A 19,397-nucleotide genomic window follows, 5' to 3' on the forward strand; every position below is an offset into this window, starting at 1 on the left:
AGTAAGCTTGTTTATGAAAATATCTGATAATCTGCAAGCATGGCAAGAAGCCTTATAAAGAACAAATGCTTAAAATCCAAAATATTTAAAGTTTTCACACACTAGGAAAGTCCCTTTTAAAAAGGCAACAGCACTTTTATCCAAGCAAACAAATTTTAATGCTCCACCACCACCTTCGCCAACCCTAATTTTTTGAAAGAATTACCTCGTTGGAGGATAGGATGGAGGAGCAGTGACAGGCTGCATAGGGTAACTTCCAGGCACCTGAGGATAACTGTAGTTACTTTGTCCGTATCCTAAGGTGGGCTGACTGTAACCTGTGGTACTCGACTGAGGCTGGCTAGTCTCCGCTGGCTTGCTGCTATCCTGGGGTCTAAAAGCAAAGTTCAGCAATGAGGCATCATCTTGTACCAAACTCCCCTCCACCTCACCTGTTCTCCTTGCAACAGGTAATGATAATCCAAAGCACACCCAGTAGAAGACCAGGCTATATTAGTTTATGGAATTTATGACCTAAAGTTGCAATTAGGTAGACCAATGCATTTTAATTTCAAATCAATATCAGTTTCATCACTATGAAAACAGATGAATTTATCCAGTGAATTCTAAGACTTTTTACATTCTGATTGACAATGTATACATTCTCCCACTACTAGAGAAATCACTGGCTACCTCATTAACAATAATTAAAAATACAATTTTGCTACAGCTTCCATTTACCTTATTATTCAGGTTCAATCTCAAATCTAAAGCACATAATTTAGAATTAGACTGACTCCAGCATGGCCCCGGTGATACCAGTCAGCTCTGTTTTTGGGAACCAGGGCGCAGTGTCTGGCCTGTCTGACTCATGAGGGACACGCCTCCCCCCCCCCCCCCGCAGGTCTCTGCTTGAACCAAGACTGTTGAGAGACACACCTAGACCCCTCCTGACAAGGGTGACAAGATTAAGACATCTCTATTTGCATACAGAATGGAGAGCAGAGAACTGCACTGATCTTTGGGACCAGAAAAGCAGGGAAGCACTGCATCATGGGAATCTCTGCTCCAGATGTTAATGAACCTACACCTGCCCACACCCAGCTCAGCAGTTATCAGACCAATTCTAGTAATGAATCCTTGATTGATATCCAAAATACTGAAGCAGCCTAGTTGCATTGTGAGCTCCCTGGAAGAAAACACCACCCATAGCTAAGAGTGATCAGCTCCTATTGTCTAGCCTAAAGAAAACCCTTGAGTCATCAGTTTACCTATAAACAAATCTAGTGTTCTCCCTTGAACCATTGTTGTTTCTCTACAAAAAAACCCTACCGATGTTCAAGTAAGTGTTCTGATGCTTAGATCCAAACTATGCATCAGTTCCACTGGGACTCCATCTTCTCCTGACTGATCGTGCTGGGGGCTCTGCCTGTCTCCAGCACTCAGGACCCTGAGCTACCACCATCACCTGGGAACCCCGACCAGTTCAAGCCTCATGGAGTGGGTGAGATCCCCTTCTTTTTCTCTCTCTGTTTTCCTTTCTACCTTAGGTATTAACCTTTAATAATGTATGTTATGTTGGTTTAGCCCTCCTTGTGTAGTTATTATTATTCAATAAATAACTTTTATGGTTAAGCTGGTTGCTTTCTCTCTCTCTTGCTGAACTTTACTCTTTTGTGTTTTTAGCTTCCCCCATTTACTCTACAGCAACGCTTCTTTTACCTAAGCTACAGATCCCTGCAGCGCCCAAAAATACTGTGGGGTTTCCTCATCAAGTAGGTTACTACCAGTACAATTGTGATGTGAGTGGGGATAAGGATGTGCTGAATCTGGGACACATAAGGGTGGCAACTTGAAAGTGCTGCTTGACCCAGTCCATTGAGCCCAGGGGCACATAAGGGGGTCAGCTTGAAAGTGCTGATTGACCCGGTCCGTTCAGACTTGGTGTGTGTGTGTGCGTGTGTTCGGTCGTTCATCCGGTTCTGGAGGAACCCAGCCCTAGTGAACCTAAGTCTTGCAGGATAGCTCCATTGGGAGGGGACTTGCATAAGGGAGAAGTAGACCTCCATATGAAAACACACGACACAAGCAGAACATAGATAGAATTACAGAACACACGCCCCCGCCCACCTCCAAAGAGTAACCCGAATAAATGAGCATACCCCAAAGTAATGGGCAAATCTGGTAACACCAGACAGATCACAATCTAGAGCCAATTAACTCAGCCATTCCACTCTAGGTTTTCTTGCACTATGCTTGTCAACTGTTAGTACAAAACTGGTGAACAGCTTTGCCACCTGATGGCATCAGCTTGTTTTGTTTAACATTCAATCTGATTTAGAGATAACTGTTCTAAACCTCTTTTTAGTTGAAGAAAATCTTAGATTTGCTGAACATACAATTAAGCTAATAGGCCTATTATCAGCAGAGGCCAAACACACTGAAGACATTTTGTATCAAGTCATCCATGTACACCCATTCCCAAACAACATGCTAGGCAAGTGTTAATTTTCCACTATTTTTCCTATCTCACAGTTTGATAGCACTGCATCTACCGTCAGCTGCACTGTTTTGTTGGTCAGTAGAACTTCCTGTGTTAGGCAACCGCTTGATAACATTGCTGGCACCCTGTGCTGGGCGCAGAGGAAGTCATGTACACACTTTTCCTAGGCACTGTAAGAGCTATGAGATACAGCAGGAAAGCTGAAACCAAAAATGCAAAAGGAGAGGCATATGCAGAGAGAGAGAGAGAGAGAGAGAGAGGCCCAAGCATGTTCGGTGTTGCTCTTGGATCTGTCAAGGGCCCACCTTTCTAATCAATAGGAGAGCAGAAAGAACCTTATTTAAAAAGAAAAAATTAAATGAAACTGTGTGTATTACCTTGCAGGTGCAGATGTTGCTGGCTGCTGCCCATAGGTTGGGTAGGCAGGCTGGGTGCCGTAAGCGGATTGTGCTGCATAAGAAGCCTGGGTGGTAGTAACTGTGGGTGTGGTGGTATCGTAGGCAGCTGTGCCGTACCCCTGGACGGGCTGACTATAAGCTGGGGGGGCAGTCGGGGTGGTATAACCTAGAACAAACAAAAGCTTCGTCAGATTGACTTTCAATCTAGATTTCATATTTCAGACTACTTTTATTCTTCTTCAAAGAGTTTTATCCAGAGATTACAAATGTTACTGATTTTACTTTTACTATGCAATATAGGTAACCCGAAAACGTAAAAATTGACTTATGCCCCTTTTCTGCTTCTTCATGGCATATGAAGGCCTGGAAATTTGTTTCCCCCAAACAGCATTTTTGCTTTAACATTAGAAATTCCAGTCTAGTCTTCCAGGTCCAACTAATGACTAGAGAAATATTACGTCACTGAGAACAAAAAAGCTGATTGACCAAGGGGAGTTCCTTCTCAGTCAGACTAAAGATTGATTGTTTACTACTATTTAACTTCAAAAACTAATTTAAAAAACATACAATACAGGCGGAGACCTGTAGAAAATACTCCAAAACAGGGAAGAGTCAGCGAACATTCTTGTTATTTCTAAAGTAAAAAAACCAAGCAATTACAGAAACTTTTAGCTAAGTCACACCCATGTTAGGCCTTAAATACAGCACAAAGAAAAGGCATAAGGCTAACTTTTAAGATGATCTTTACAGGTTACCATTACAGCACTATGTACTTGCAATCATTAGTAATTCTTGAAATGTAAAGAATGAACTTTAATTTTGCACTTACATAAGAACGGCCATACTGGGTCAGACCAATGGTCCATCTAGCCCAGTATCCTGTCTTCCAACAGTGGCCAATGCCAGATGCTTCAGAGGGAATGAACAGAACAGGGCAATTATCGAGTGATCCATCCCCTGTCATCCAGTCCCAGCATCTGGCAGTCACAGGCTTAGGGACACCCAGAGCATGGAGTTGCACCCTGACCATCTTGGCTAATAGCTATTGATGGACCTATCCTACGTGACCTTATCTAACTCTTTTTTGAACCCAGTTACACTTTTGGCCTTCACAGCAAGGAATTTCGCAGGTTGACTGCATTGTGTGGAGAAGTACTTCCTTTTGCGTGATTTAAACCTGCTGCCTATTAATTTCAATGGGTGACCCTGGTTCTTGAGTTATGTAAAGGGGCTAATAACACTTCCTTATTCACTTTCTCCATACCATTCATGATTTTATAACTTTCTATCATATCCCCCCTCAGTCATCTCTTTTCCAAGTTGAACAGTCCGTCTTTTTAATCTCTCCTCATATGGACACTGTTCCATGCCCCTAATCATTTGTGGTGTCCTTCTCATACCTTTTCCAATTCTAATATATCTTTTTTGAGATGAGGTGAATTGTATGCAGTATTCAAGGAGTGGGGTACCAGGATTTATATCATGGCATTATGATATTTACTGTCTTATTATTATTTATCCTTTCCTAATGGTTCCTAACATTCTGTTAACTTCTTTGACTGCCGGTGTACAGTAAGCAGATATTTTCAGAGAACTATCCACAATGACTCCAAGATCTCTTTCTTGAGTAGTAACAGCTAATTTAGACACCATCATTTTGTATGTATAGTTGTGCTTTTGTCTTCCATTGTGCATTACTTTGCATTTATCGACACTGAATTTCATCTGCCATTTTGTTGTCCAGTCACCCAGTTTTGTGAGATCCTTTTGTAATGCTTCACAGTCTGCTTTGGACTTAACTATCTTGAGAAATTTAGCATCATTTGCAAAACTTGTCACCTCACTGTTTACCTCTTTTTCTGGATCACTTATGAATATGTTGAACAGCATACTCTACTAAGTTAGAGAACAGGTATTTCAATAAAGAAACATACCAAGAAGTCAAATTGTTTCTGCTGTTTTAATATGCCATTGGTTAAAGGAAAACCATAGCAATTTAATATGCCACAGGTAAAAATATTCAGTAGTTAATATAAACAAATTGTTGACACTTCTTTTAGAAATATCTATCATTGCTCCTATCTCCAGTTAGCGAGTGGGAGATGTTCTTTACTGGTATTTTCCAGCAGCTCAGTTTGATTTTGCAAAAGGGCATTGATAACTAGCATTGAGGACAGAGTAACAGGAAAACATTATCTCAGTCCTTATTTTCATCAGTTAAGATAACAGCTTCTTTTTTACCTGTTAATTTTATTATAATTAAGAAACTTGTAATCACAAAGAAGAATACATCACATGTAGTGTTCAGACTAACTACACTGGAGTTTTCCTTTCCACTGCCTGATTTTCAGAAGAGAATCTCCAGTACTGTAGTGTTTACTAGTCAGCATCTTTTCCTTTCATCCTCAGTGTCTTCAAAATGCACAAGGCTCCTTTCACTACTCATTGTGCTATGTAGGTGACCTGTCAACAAAATCCAGACTTTTTCTAACTGGTTAATGAAGCAGTATTTAAACTGAGCAGAGGAAACTACCTCATAGCACATGCCAAAGCAGCTACACTGGTAAACTATAAAACCAACTTCAGTTCAACATTCTGAGTAGTAACCCAGCACACGTGTAATAATTCTTTAAGTGTTCCTCATGAATCCCAACATTTTAAATTGCACTTGTTACAATTCAGCCAAGCTAGAAAAGCCAAAGTGCAAGTAGGTATTTATTCTCCCTTCCTATAGGAAGGCTATATCAACAATATTTGCTTTTCATAATATTCTGGGTACTCATTTCTGTCTAGAGTGCAAATCCCTGTTCTGAAGCCTAAGCGTGCTAGTGAGGAAAAAAGGTGAATGGGATGGTGCTGAATGGTGTAAAATGAGCACAGTTTTTTGTGTTCAGCAAATTGAAACAGTTCAAACACTCAAAAAAAACCAAACATGAGCCACAAAAGCATTCCACAAAGACTGGCTGATACCTAAAGTTAGATGAACCCCAATTCCAAACAACTAAGCCCCGAGCACTCATTGACATCATCAGGTTTTTGCAGTAAGTCAGTCCCCAGTGGTCAGAGGTAAACTTCACAGCAAACTAATGCACTTGGGTCCCAATCCTGTACTCAAAGAGAACTTGTTGCAGGATCAAGGCCTTAGCTAGATCTTTCCAACTGTGGTCCCTTTTCCCTGGCACATTTGATGGTATTATTAAAACCAAATCCAAAGCAGGCAGCAAAGTTTGCACACTGCCAGATGCCACAAAGGTTGTTAACTGTCCTACAAAAAAGAACCTTGAATTTTAAGCACATGTGAACTCTAGTCTTGGCACATCGTTTGTAAAAGTGCTTTTAATATTTAAGCCTCAATAGGTAAATGGTTAGTGATTTAGGAACTCATTACTGTAAATTCTATTTTCAGCTGCACATCAGCTTAGTTTAAGATAATATAAAACAATTAGAGCTGTATCTTTTGATGTATTAGATTCCACTTTGGGGGAACATTTAGACCAGCATCTCTCAAACTGGGGTCCGCAGGGCCCACTGATTAACTCCTCCCCCTCCCTCCCAGCGCCTCCTGCACGACCGATGTGGGGACCGCTGGGAGGGAGAGGGAGGAGCGTGGACGGGGCGTGCTCAGGGTAGGGGGTGGGAAGAGGAGGGGCAGGGATGGAGTGGGGGCGGGAAGAAGTGGGGCCCTGGAGGAAGGGGTGGAGTGGGGGCAGGGCCTGGGGCTCAGCTGGGGCTTTGGGGGTCTGCAAAAATCAAATTGGGGGTCCTCTGGTTGCTAACATTTGAGAACCTCTGATTTAGACCATATAACCACCCACTTACTGAACAATTTGAGAGTCTCCAACACAGACAAAAAAAAAAAAAGAAACTTTAAGAACTTCATAATCTGCTTTAAGCAGCCCGGTAAAGATGTTACTTAGTCAGCTCCAGTTCCTCTCACAGGATCTAACCCAGCAAGCCTTTTGCACGCAAAACCCCCATTGATGTAAATAGCAGTTCTTTCTGCATTAGAAGGGAAGGATTCAGTCGTCAAAGAATACTCAGCTAAAATACTGGATTGAAAAGGATTTATTCTGAAATAGCTGGCTTCTCTTCAGGTGGTGGCAGTTTTCAAAGTTCTCTCTAATTTAAACAGCCAGCATCATAAGCTACTATGGTGTTTAATAAGTTCCTGCAGAATCCTAATACATACAGGATAGGTAAACTTACCATAAGTGAGAACCAAGACACAGGAAATTATATTCACCATCCATAATAAATTATTCTTCATGATGGTAGGCCATCAACTTAAAGTACTGACATTTTAAATACATAATACTAACATACAGTGGGCAAAAAGAAAGAATGGGTTTGGTTATTTGCAGAAGGTAACTCTCAATCTAGAGATCACCAAGAGGTCACCAGGGTTATGACCCTTCCTCCCAACCTTTATGCCTAGAGGGGAAAGGGAGTCCCAAAAAATTGCTTAATTGGGGTAACAATATAGACAATATTGATAACCTTTGGATTAACTCACACCTCAAATGCATACCAAGGTGCGAATCAGTGCCAGCCACACAGGACCAAATAGGCTGGGACTAAGGGGAGACTGATTGAGCCTCCCCTATGTGGGACTAAAATACGCCCCTATGCAGGCGAAGACAACCCTAGCCTGGACCACTATCACGGTGCAGAAGAACCAGCTCTACTACTCGTGCAGACAGACCCCGCATCAGTGGTATTTCAAAGGGAATGAGCTTCACAGAGCAACATAAAGCTCTGAGACAACATAAAGCCTTTTAATGAATTATGAAAATAGACAAAAAAGCACTATTTAAATAATTGTCTTACGCAATACAAAGTCAGCTTCTAGAGAAAATTAAGTGCAATTTTACTGGAAGTCTAAATGTGATGCTTTTTAGGGTGTTAATTTAAGTGCCCCTTACAGCACTACATGTTTTATAAAGCATGAAAACCTAGAAACTGCATAGTGAACAGTATCTTTGATGGACTTTGGATTAGGCCCCTAAGAGGTTTCAGGTTAAAACGGTACTACTATCAGTTCACCTTTGGATGGTTCTGAATCTTCTAGGAGAGGATGGCGTAGTGACTTCAGCACTCGGCACTAGGTGCATATAAGTAGCGTATATAAGCTGTTCCGCCAAAGTCAAAGACAGGGAGAGAAACTAATGGACAGGAAGGCAAACTAATGCAAATCATATTCTAAGGACCTACGCCTATGTGGTCTTCCATCTGACCATATATTTTTTTTAGTGGCATTTTTTATTGGATGTGAGAGGAAGCAGCATAGGAAAAATATCTAATATTGTTATATAGCCCAGTAAAAGTACCTTGAGCTAAACATGGTGCAAGCAAAAAACATAATCCAGTATAGATTACTGTTCCTATAACCCCTGCACATTAAGGGCATGTCTTCACTAAAGGCTAAATCAGCAATGCTGCAACAGAAGCAGCAGCGTCGATTTAGCAGGTCTGGTGAAGACGCCGCAAGTCGATGCTGTAAATCGATCTAAGCTACGTCCAATTAAATTACGTAACTTATGTAACTTAACTAGCGTAACTTGGATCAACTTACCTTGTTAGTGTAGACAAGACCTTAGTGTCAGCAGAATAAATGGCAGAGATTTTTCAGCAATATTTTTGAAGTTAAAGTCTACGAATATATTCTGTTAATGATTTCTGATCTTCAACATTTAAATGGAGAACCAAGAACAAATCATCTCTAGAGCTGCGTGAGTTACAAAAACTATCAGTTCTCATTCTTCAAGGCATAAGATTACTGTCAGAAAGAAACCCTCTCCCACTTAAAAATGGCAGTAAAGAACTGCACAATTAAATACATTATGGGGTAATTTTTTCTCCACATTTTCCATTGTAAGGCATCCACCTTACCATCCATCCATCCGTGCCCAGATACTAGTAGAAGCACCACCTGTATGTCCTGGATATTCCTAGGGAACCTTTAAGGAAGTTTCCATTCCACTAGAGCGTTAACTTTAATTTTAATAAAGGATGAGCCACATAAAACTGTAGCCAGGATGTCACTTGGGTGAAGAGACTACGTTTTTGCATGGATACCTGGTTCAAACTGAGTGTACCAGAATATAGTCTTCAAATGATGTATCAAGTCTCTCAAGATCAGTTGTTTTTTTAAAAAAACATTAAGATATTTTTATGAACAAGACTCCAGTTTAAAAAGCGCAAGTTGAAATAATTTACAGAGCATTTATGAAGATGTCAAGTATATGTCTGAACTGGAAACCCATAGACATAACATGGAACATGCAAAGGTGGTGATCAGAACAATCTGAACATGTCTAATCATGCTGTTTACCCTTTAGGAAATGGTAAAGACAGCTAGGTTATATTCACCTGGAACATCTTGGTACAGCTGTCACTAGATTGCTTGGAAAGTTTTATCCATAGAGCACGGCACTCAGGAGTTTGTCAATGGTACTCATTATACAGACATGGAACTTATAAATGGCACTAAATACTAGCAAATTTTGAATAGTACTGTATGTTTAATGTGATGTTATTAGGGCTAAAACAAATGAAACACCTAAAGGGTTAACATCACACGTTTAGACAGAATGAAACAGCATTTCCCATGCAAGAGTGAGCAGGATATTCAAACCTGTACTGGTCCCTTCTACTGTGGAAAGCACAAGACAAAAAGTAGAGGGTACACTATCAGAACAGGCAAACAGTCACTTTAACCAATTTGATTTTCAAGCAACTGAAGAGATGCCCAGAGTACACATGCCCAATGAGCATGGTTACACAGCTTTTGTGTTTGATTTTTTTTTAAACAAACTACATTCTGTAGATTAAATGGGTATGTTTACTCCTGGCATTCATCCCACCCACATCTCAGCATCGTTTTAAATCAGCATTCCCTATAAGAAAGGCTATAGGAAGATTAAAACCTTTTCTACGTCAAAGCTGCCCTGATCGATTCAATATGGTTTAGGTTCATATTTAGGTAGAAGATTTTAACTAAGCTCTTTCCCCAATAAAAACAGTCATGCAACAGTGTTGAGGCTCTTACCCGTTGGAGGCTGCCCATATGAAGTTGCATATGCAGTTTGCCCATATGTTGCAGTTGTCTGAGCCTGTGTGTAGTTGACATCAGTGGGTTGTCCATAAGTTCCATAACTCTGTTGCCCATAGGCCTGCTCCAAAGAAAATATATATATTTAATTTAAGCACTGAGATCAGTGTATTTCATTACATAGAGGCATATAAACAGTCATTTTGGTGACACGGAGTAAAAAGGCAGCAATGTGGGGCAATTTAAATCAATTTATTTTTGTTTTAATAACAGACTTAAATTACCGTATATACTCGATCATAAGCCGATTCGTTTATAAGCTGACCACCCCCCCCAGATGGAAAAGTAAAAATGGAAAAATTTTATAACCCATTCATAAGCCGACTCTATAATTCAGGGGTCAGCAAACTTTGGCTCACGGGCCATCAGGATAAGCCAATGGTGGGCCGAGATGGTTGGTTTACCTCGAGCGTCCGCAGGCACGGAGGTAAACCTCAATAAACAAAGTGTTCCGGCGCGCCAGCTGCTTACCCTGACAGGCCGGGACAGCAATTGGTGGGGAATTTTTTTGGGGGGAGGGAGGGGAAAGGGTGAAGCTGGGAGTCAGGGGAGTAACCGTTGTGACCACCCCCCACATGACCCCACCCCTAGCCCCGGACTCCCACACTCTCCCCATCCTATTCCTTCCCACCTTATCTGGGGAGGATGTCTCTGACCTGGCTGGAGCTGCTCCGGCAGGCTGGGCAGTGCGGCCACAGCCTGCTCTGGGGGGCGGGGCCGAGTGGCACAGCTGCAGCCTGCCAGTCTCGGAGCTGCAGCTACTTCGGAGGCTGGGGGGAGAGCAGCATGGCCAGCAGAGACTCTGGCCCCGCCTCTTCTCTTCTGTCTGTGCTGCCTCTCCTTGTTCCCTCTGTTGGGGGGAGGGGCTGTGTCCCACCTCTCCCTCTCTATACCGTTCATAAGCCGACCCCCTTCTCTGGTGCTTCCCTTTTTTACTAAAAAAATTTGGCTTATGAACGAGTATATACGGTAGGTTGAGGCGTTGTAAAGCTAATTTAAGATATTGTATCTTTAGATTAAAATTTATAATCAAGTAAATTATAAATGTTGTTTCTAAATGTCATACTGGTATCTTTATTAGAATTTTACAAACCCCACAGGCCAAACAAAATATTGAAAACTAAGCCCGTGATCCTGCAAACACAAATACATAACTTTATCCACATGCATAATCCCAGGCTTCCTACAGACTTTGACAGGTGTACTCACATATTTAAAGTTAATCATATGAATATATGTGTATGCAGCCTGAGGAGCTAAAAACCATACTTTTTATTAAAACTTTTCTTAGGGGAATAAAATCTTTGCCACTTCAAAACAAAATTCCTTCAGTGTTAAACGTGAAATGTTACTTAGGCTTTCAAAGCATTAACAAAGTTGTTGTGAACATTTTCAAAAGTAGGAGCCTAAATCCATATTTAGGTACTCGAGGGCATGATTTGCTAGCCTACCTCCAGTATCATCCTGGGAAACACACAAGCTACAGAGTGATTAGCAGCACATGGTATGTCTACACTGCAGCTGGGTCTGTGCCTCTGAGCCTGGGTAGCCAGACTCAGGCTAGCTCCACTTAAACTAGCATGCTAAAAATAGCAGTATGGACACTGCAGCATGGGTGGCAGCTCAGGCTGCAGCTAGCCACCCAAGCCCAAGTTTGGCTGACCCTATGGGTATGAGGTCAGGTGACTAGTCTGAGTCACTGACCATGCTGCAACATCCACACTGCTATTTTTGCATGCTAGCTCAAGTGAGTCTGTCTACTTGGGCTGGGAGCTGTAGTGTAGATACCCACAGAGTGATTGTTCTAGTAGAGTGATTAGATTAGCAGTTGAATTGCTGTAACTGGAGCTGCTGCACCCCCACTGAATTACTAGCTGGGGCTTCAAACACTCTCCTTCACCTACCCAAGGTTAAAGCACCACATCTCTCGTGCTAGAGATTTGTGTCTGAACAAGATCTGTGTGTGGGTGAGGAGCAAAGCTCAAGTTATATCTCAAGCTAAAAATGCAGTGAAGACAAGCCTTATGTGACTTAGGACCACATGTCTCACTGACTTCAAATTGCAAACCCTAAAGGAGGATAGCCTAGTCACAGTGAAAGCATTTCAAGCTTTCTTGACTTGTGGAAAGTTCAGTAGATCAGAAGTTGAGGAAAGGCTGCAAGTGTAACATGGACTATTTGCTTATAAATTTGAGTTGTGTTGTTCTCACAGAGAGGGTCTTAGTGAGCCCTTTGTCTTTTCTTTTTCAACACAGATGAGGATTTTAAGTGTGAAACTTCTTAGAAGAAGAAAAAAAATCTACGTAAAATCTGAAATTCTAACAATTAGAAAACTAAAGAAACAAGTACAAAACATACACTATAGCATACTGGTGGCTTGACTAATGTGAATCTGTTATTATTTAGTTATTTGGGGGAAAAGGAGTCATCTGTATGAGTACTCTATCTCAGAGTATTGGATGTCCAGAAGTTTGGCTGTCCCCCCAAGCTCTTAAGCATGATTCGATCCTTCCATGAAAATAGGTAAGGCACAGTCCAATATGACGGCTCAGTGTTTGAGGCTTTCCAGATTTGTAGTGGAGTTAAGCAAGACTGTGTACTTGCCCCACTCTGTTTGGGATCTTCCTCTCCCTGCTACTGAAACTAGCTTTTGGCTCCTCAACTAAGGGAATCTACTTGCACTCAGCGACAAAGAGTCCTGTGGCACTTTATAGACTAACAGAAGTATTGGAGCATAAGCTTTCGTGGGTGAATACCCATTTCGTCAGACGCATGAGGTGCCACAGGACTCTGTCGCTTTTTACAGATCCAGACTAACACGGCTACCCCTCTGATACTTGCACACAAGATCTGATGGAAAGCTGTTCAATCTTGCAAGACTCAGATCTAAAACCAAGACTCAGGAGGCCCTTATCCAACACCTTCTCTTTGCTGATGATGCAGCAGTGACAACCCACACAGCTCATCTTCAAAGCCTAATGGACAGTTTTTCCAAAGCCTGCCAGACTTCAGGCTTACTATAAGCCTAAAAAGACTAAATGTGCCAAGGAGTTGAGGAGGCACCCTCCATCAAGATCAACAACTATGAACTTGAAGTGGTGAACGAGTTCACATACCTGGGGTCCACTATCACCATCAACCTTCCACTTGAAACAGAACTCAACATCCGAATTGGAAAAGCTGCCACAACAATGTCTAGACTGAACAAGAGGGTATGGCAAAACAACAAACTGACAGAACACACAAAAATCTGTGTGTATCATGTGTGTGTTATCAGCACATTTTTGTATGGAAGTGAGACATGGACCTTATACTCTCTTCAGGAAGAGGCTGAACAGCTTTCATATGCGTTGCCTTCGTCGAACCTTTGGAATCTTCTGGAGGGACAGAGTCACCAACACTGAGGTGCTCAAACGGGCCAGCATACCTAGCATGCAAACACTTCCCAAACAAATAGAGACACTTCCGCTGGCTTGGGCATGTGTGCAGAATTAATGATGGGCACATCCCAAAGGACACCCTCTACAGCAAATTGGCATTAGGAAAAAGACCCAAAGGACATCCAAAATTGCGTTTCAAGGATGTGTGAAAGCGAGACCGCAAAGAAATGGACATGGATGTGGACAAATGGGAAGATCACACTCAAGACTTCAGCCTTTGGAAACAAGAGCTTAACAAAGGTCTCCGGAGTTACGAGAGGAAGCAGTCCAGCTTAACAGAGGAGGAAAGAGCTTGCAGAAGGCAGAGCCCAAAGGGTTGAAACATCACCTTTAAATGTGACAGATGTGGCAGAGATTGTTTCTCTCGAGTGGGGCTCCTCAGCCATGCTTGCGGCTGCCATAAAACCAACTGAGTAAATTCTTTACCTCTCAGGGGCGCATACCCATGGCCTCTTGAGACTGAAGGATGCCTATTACTCTACCTCAGGGATTCTCAAACTTCATTGCACTGCAACCCCCTTCTGAGAACAAAAATTACTACATGACCCCAGGAGGGGGGACCGAAGCCTGAGCCCACCCGAGCCCTGCCAAAGCCAAAGCCCCACCACCCCGGGCAGGGGGACCAACGCCAAAGGGCTTCAGCCCCAGGTGAGGGGGCTTATAACCTCAGCCCCACCATCCAGGGCTGAAGCCCTTGTGCTTCGGCTTCAGCCCTGGGCAGTGGGGCTCAGGCTTTGGCCCCAGGCTCTGGCTTTGGCTCCAGCAAGTCTAATGCCAGCCCTGGCGACCCCATTAAAATGGTGTCGCAACCCACATTGGGCTCCCGACCCACAGTTTGAGAACTGCTACATCTAGTTCTAAAGTCATTTTTCATCAATACAATTATGTAAACAAAACTTAAATTACTGTGTAGGTCACTGATTAAGGAGGCCCAAACACAAAGATTGCAGTTGTATTTCTCTGGCAACAGTTGGTACCTTACTGCTGTAGAGTAAGGGCTGGTCCACACTAACCCCCCCCACTTCGAACTAAGATACGTAGCTGAAGTCGAACTATCTTAGTTGGAACTTACCGTGGGTCCACACGCAGCAGGCAGGCTCCCCCGTCGACTCCGCATACTCCTCTCGCGGAGCAGGAGTACCGGCGTCGACGGCGAGCACTTCCGGGATCGATTTATCGCGTCTAGACAAGACGCGATAAATCGATCCCAGAAGATCGATTGCTTACCGCAGGACCCAGAGGTAAGTATAGACGTACCCTAAGGCATGCAGCTCCCTGGAAAGTGAAGCTATCAAATGATGCTAGTAGAAACACAGAAATCTAAACTAGAGTTTTAGAAGGAAACTCAGTATTCCTCTAAAATGCATTTGAAGTTTGTGTCTACACAATCTGGATCCTTAAGATTTTTTTTTAAACCCAAACATTTTAGTTTCCTTGATGGCCATCAGCCTGAAATCTAGTCAATTTCAAGCGTTAACAATTGTTTCTGGTATAATATCTGTACCAAAAGTCTATTCTCTTCCCATTCCATCCAGTGACTGCTGCAATTTTGCAAATTACATTTCCCTACTTTAACACGTTTCTCTCTCCTGCACTGCTGAATTAAATATTCACAAACAGGGAAACTGTTAAATACACACCAAGAATTATTTTATCTCAATTCTCTCAGTTACAGCAGTAGGCTAAGAAATTTTTAACAGTAAGTGAACAGTTCCAGATTTTAAGGTTGATGTCCCTTTAAGGAAGGCTTCTACACAATCTAAAACCTTATCAGAAAACTTTCCAACATATTTCACATTAAAGCTCAGTCTTTTTCTTTGGTTATTTAATGGCTGGTCAAATCTGGCTTAGTTTACTGGTAGACATGTGACTCAGTAGCTGTTATGAAAATGCCCCATGTTTTACCTGGGTCGTCTGTGCATATCCTTGAGCTGGCTGAGCTGCATAAGCACTGTAGCTATAAATAGAATGTAATGAAATTTTAAAATGCAGATATACACTACTGAATTTTGTAATACATACTTTACACCAGGGGTCTCAAACACGCGGCCCGCAGAGCTCTTCCCTGCAGCCCACCAAGCTCCCCGAGTTATTTTATGTGGCAGCTAAGCTCCCTGCTCCCCAATGTTTGGGGCCAGGTCTCTCCCCCGGCCCCGCCTGCCACCCCCACGCATCTCCCTCAGCTCACTTGCTGCCCCTTCACCTCCCCGGAGCCTGCAGCTCATGCTGACTCCACTCTGCTCTGCTGGCTTCTGGCGTCACCTGCTGCCGCAGGGTCCTAGTGTCCCCCTCCACTATGGCCAGGGCAGGCTGCCCTTCTGCCCTAGTCCTGAGCCTCTCCAATGCCCCAAACCCCTCATCCCCAGCCCCACAGCCCTCACCCCTGCCCCCCCTCCTATCCCCAAACTCCATCCCAGAGCCTGCACCCCCCACCCCCTGCCCCAGCCTGAACCCAGCATCCAAACTCCATCCCAGACCCCCTCCCCCACCCAAACTCCCTCCCAGAGCCTTAGGCAGGTGGGGTGGAGTTGGGGGGGGGGGGAGGTTCTGGGCCCCACCAAAATTTCTACAAACCTGCCACCCCTGGAAGAGGCAGAGCAGGGGTGGAGTGGTGGTGCAGCCCAGTGCAGTGGGGGGGCTTTAACAGAAGTAAATCTAACTAAATCTAACTAAGTGCATGTTTTGTCCTTTGAGTGAGGTGCATTACTCTTGGTGGCGCTTAGCACTTTCCAGGAGGGAGGGGGGAGGAGCAGGGAGCCGCGCGCTCAGGGGAGGAGGTGGAGAAGAGACGGGGCAGGGCAGGGCCTCATGGAAGGGGTGGAGTGGAGTGGGGATGGGGCCGGGGGCAGCGAGGGGGGGTGTCAGTGATGCAGCCCTCGGGCCAATGCACTAGTCCTCACGTGGCCCTCGTGGTCATTTGAGTTTGAGACCCCTGCTTTACACAACATTTTCAACGCTCCCAAACTATTTTTGTTGTAGTTCTTGGTAACAGAATATAAAAGGTCTAATTTAAAAGAAACGGTAGAATCCATTTTTTATTTAGAAATCTACACACACACATTAAGAAATACAACACTATATACCTAATCTTCACTAAAGTGGAAGCTATTGTATCCCTTTTAAAAACACAAATGGAGACTATAATGTTACTTACCCTTGCTGGGCTGCAGCTTGGCTATAGGTACTATAGTCTGCAGGAAAGACATAAGAGTAAGAATGTTGACAAAGACAGCTAATAAATTAATGGCATAAGAGTGTAGTTGCCAGAATTTCTTCCAGCTGCTTGGAAGAGGAGAAACCATTATAAACAACCGGAAACCAGAGTTTCAAAGGTGCTAAAGATAAACGCACTCATAAGCATTTTGGTTTGGAAGCAAAAACGTTTCCCCTTTGTTACCTGCTGCTTCGAGCTATCTTGGATTACCCTATTTTAATTTGTCACCTTGGATAGCACCCAGCTACAGAAGTAGCAGGGGGGTTTTTTTGTTTTTGTTTTTTTTAAAGAAACACTATGCCTGACCCCTTTAAGACAAGGTCAGTTTCAGGAGGCTTTGCTCCAAGCTATTCAAAGTTGAAGAAGCTAAAATAAGGCTGTGCTCCTTGTACTTTGACTTTAAAAGGCCAAAAATGAATCACTGGAAGATTGCTTAAAAGTTTGTGTTAAAATCCAAGATATTCAGTTGGCAAAGAGTTTTTATATTCCCACCCACCCCATCCCCTTGATCAAAGACAATGCTATATTTTAGATTATTATAGATCATAAATGCAAAGCTTCACTGAAAGTTATGAAGTGTTTTTAGTTGCCTTTCAGACATCTAGAACAAGTGGTAGAAGTTCCTCAACAGGTCAAGGCCGTAGTCGCCAAACAAATTACTACTTTTGAATGCTTCCAGGGTAAGGAAAGTGTGATTAACAGAGTATGGAAAGATCAGACATTGTTCAAACTCTCTGTATCTATGCAGTCTCTAAATTAGTGTTTCTCAACAACTGGACCCTGAGATCTCCCAGACACAAGTCAGGAAAGCAGCAAGCCGGTCTCTGGTATCAAAAAGGTTGAGAAACACTGCTCTAAAGCTACTACAGCCACTCAGGCTAAGGCATCTAATTTAGCTGAAAGTAGTTTGGGACCAGATATTGCTACAATTTTCTTGCAAAAATTCAAGTAGTCCCAAATGGGAACAGATGTATATATTTTTATTTTGACAATATCTCAGGGTTAGCTAGCATAGGCAAGAAAACAAGCAAAAAAATCTGAGGAATCTGGCTGACAACTGCAGAATTCAAGGATCTGCTTTAATTCTTTCATTTATCTTTCTAGCTTCTTGTAACTGAAATGTGTGGCACTGAATAAACAAAGGTTCAATATAAAAACTTACAGAGGGTCCTGTGGCACCTTTAAGACTAACAGAAGTATTGGGAGCATAAGCTTTCGCGGGTAAGAACCTCACTTCTTCAGATGCATGTTGCTTTTTTTACAGATTCAGACTAACACGGCTACCCCTCTGATATAAAAACTTAGTATTTTTATTGTTTATCAATGGCTCACGTTTCTTAAAGCCGAGGACTCCTCAGCAACACAATTTTCAGATCTCTGCTTTCCACCCCTTCATCCCATTCACATATAATGATGATTAAAATTAATCATATGGGTTTTTTCTCCTCCCATTTCAATCCTGGTGTTGCTGTTGGGGGATTCAGGCACTGGTTGGGATTTTGAGGGGGAGTGCATTAGAAAGGAAGTTGCAGTGGCCTGGATGATAACTTCTGACCAGACTGCACGCTATTTTGAACTTTGCAGTAGGAAGAAATAAAGTTATTGTATTGGGAACGGAGGGTCATGGGGTAGAGAGTCTCTGCAAATAATTTATTTTTAGATTAAACACCTGTCATTTCATGCCATTCAGAACCAAATGTGTTAAATTGCTCTTCTGAAAAATCCAAGCTCCTGAGATCCCTCACACAAATTAGACTATATTCTAGCATTACTTGTAAATTTAAAAAATGTTGAATGTAAAAATATTTAGAAAAAACAACTTGCCACGTCCAATTCTTTGACTCTGCCTTTTATAGATGTTTAAAATGTGTGCCCATCCCCAGCTCAGATGCATATCATTTCAGTCTTTAAAACATTTAACAAAATAGTTAAAGTTGACCTAAAATGAGCAACGCCATGTTTCTTTCACACCTTGCATTGCTTTCCTTCACCTCAGTGTTCATCATGCCCTTTCCTATTTCTTGCTATTTGCTTCTTAACTTCCTTCCTTTCCTTCCACCTTTGCTCCACCTTATCTTATTCCTAACCAACTCTCCCTCCCCCTCCTTCCTCATTCCCCTTATTTTCTATATACAGTATCTATCAACTCCCCCCATCCATTCCTTTGTCCACCACACACTCCCACAATCTGTTCCTATCCCCATCCTCATCTTCCCAGTTTCAGTCCTCCTTTTGCTCCCTTTCTGTTTCATTGAACACACTCAACACTTCTGAGACTACTTCTTGCAGCTGGGGAGCATATGTACATATAGCCACCACTTATGTGCTGAGATGGGACAGGTGAGTCCCCAGCTCTGCTTCCTCTTGCTCAGGGGTTCTCAAACTGGGGATCGGGACCCCTCAGGGGGTCACGAGGTTATTACATGGGGTGTCACAAGCGGTCAACCTCCACCTCAAACCCCGCTTGCCTTCAGCATTCATAGTGGTGTTAAATATATTTAAAAGTGTGTTTAATTTATTAGGGGGGTCGCACTCAGAGGCTTGCTGTGTGAAAGGGGTCACCAGTAAAAAAGTTTGAGACGCACTGCTCTTGCTGCTCAGTGGAAGGACTCTGGCAAGCAAATTACTATACCCACAACAATGAACTGAGCCTCAGAAGCAGCCCCAAATTTGAAAATATTTACTATGCAATCTTCAGTTACTTATAACACTTATTTTTCCCCTCATCTCCCCTTTTATTTCCTTTAAACAA

The 19,397-nt window shown here is 42.7% G+C and overlaps 1 protein-coding gene across 4 annotated transcripts in view; it reads right to left on the reverse strand.

Annotated features, from left to right (window-relative positions):
• The window catches only part of EWSR1 (EWS RNA binding protein 1), a 40,381-nt gene that overhangs the window by 16,377 nt on the left and 4,607 nt on the right, over nt 1–19,397 (reverse strand). For 2 of the 4 annotated variants that reach the window (XM_024203416.3, XM_024203420.3), the window contains exons 2-6: nt 16,586–16,622; nt 15,337–15,388; nt 9,929–10,055; nt 2,860–3,046; nt 206–373 (exon numbers count right to left, since the gene is read on the reverse strand). In XM_024203416.3, the coding sequence (XP_024059184.1) occupies nt 206–373; nt 2,860–3,046; nt 9,929–10,055; nt 15,337–15,388; nt 16,586–16,622 (571 nt within the window). The remainder of the gene's footprint in view (nt 1–205; nt 374–2,859; nt 3,047–9,928; nt 10,056–15,336; nt 15,389–16,585; nt 16,623–19,397) is intronic. The other 2 variants (XM_024203421.3, XM_024203419.3) reach the window with 1 other exon arrangement.

This window comes from Terrapene carolina, unplaced genomic scaffold, assembly GCF_002925995.2.
Source record: "Terrapene carolina triunguis isolate 2854851 unplaced genomic scaffold, T_m_triunguis-2.0 Scaffold951, whole genome shotgun sequence".
Lineage (NCBI taxonomy): Eukaryota > Metazoa > Chordata > Testudines > Emydidae > Terrapene > Terrapene triunguis.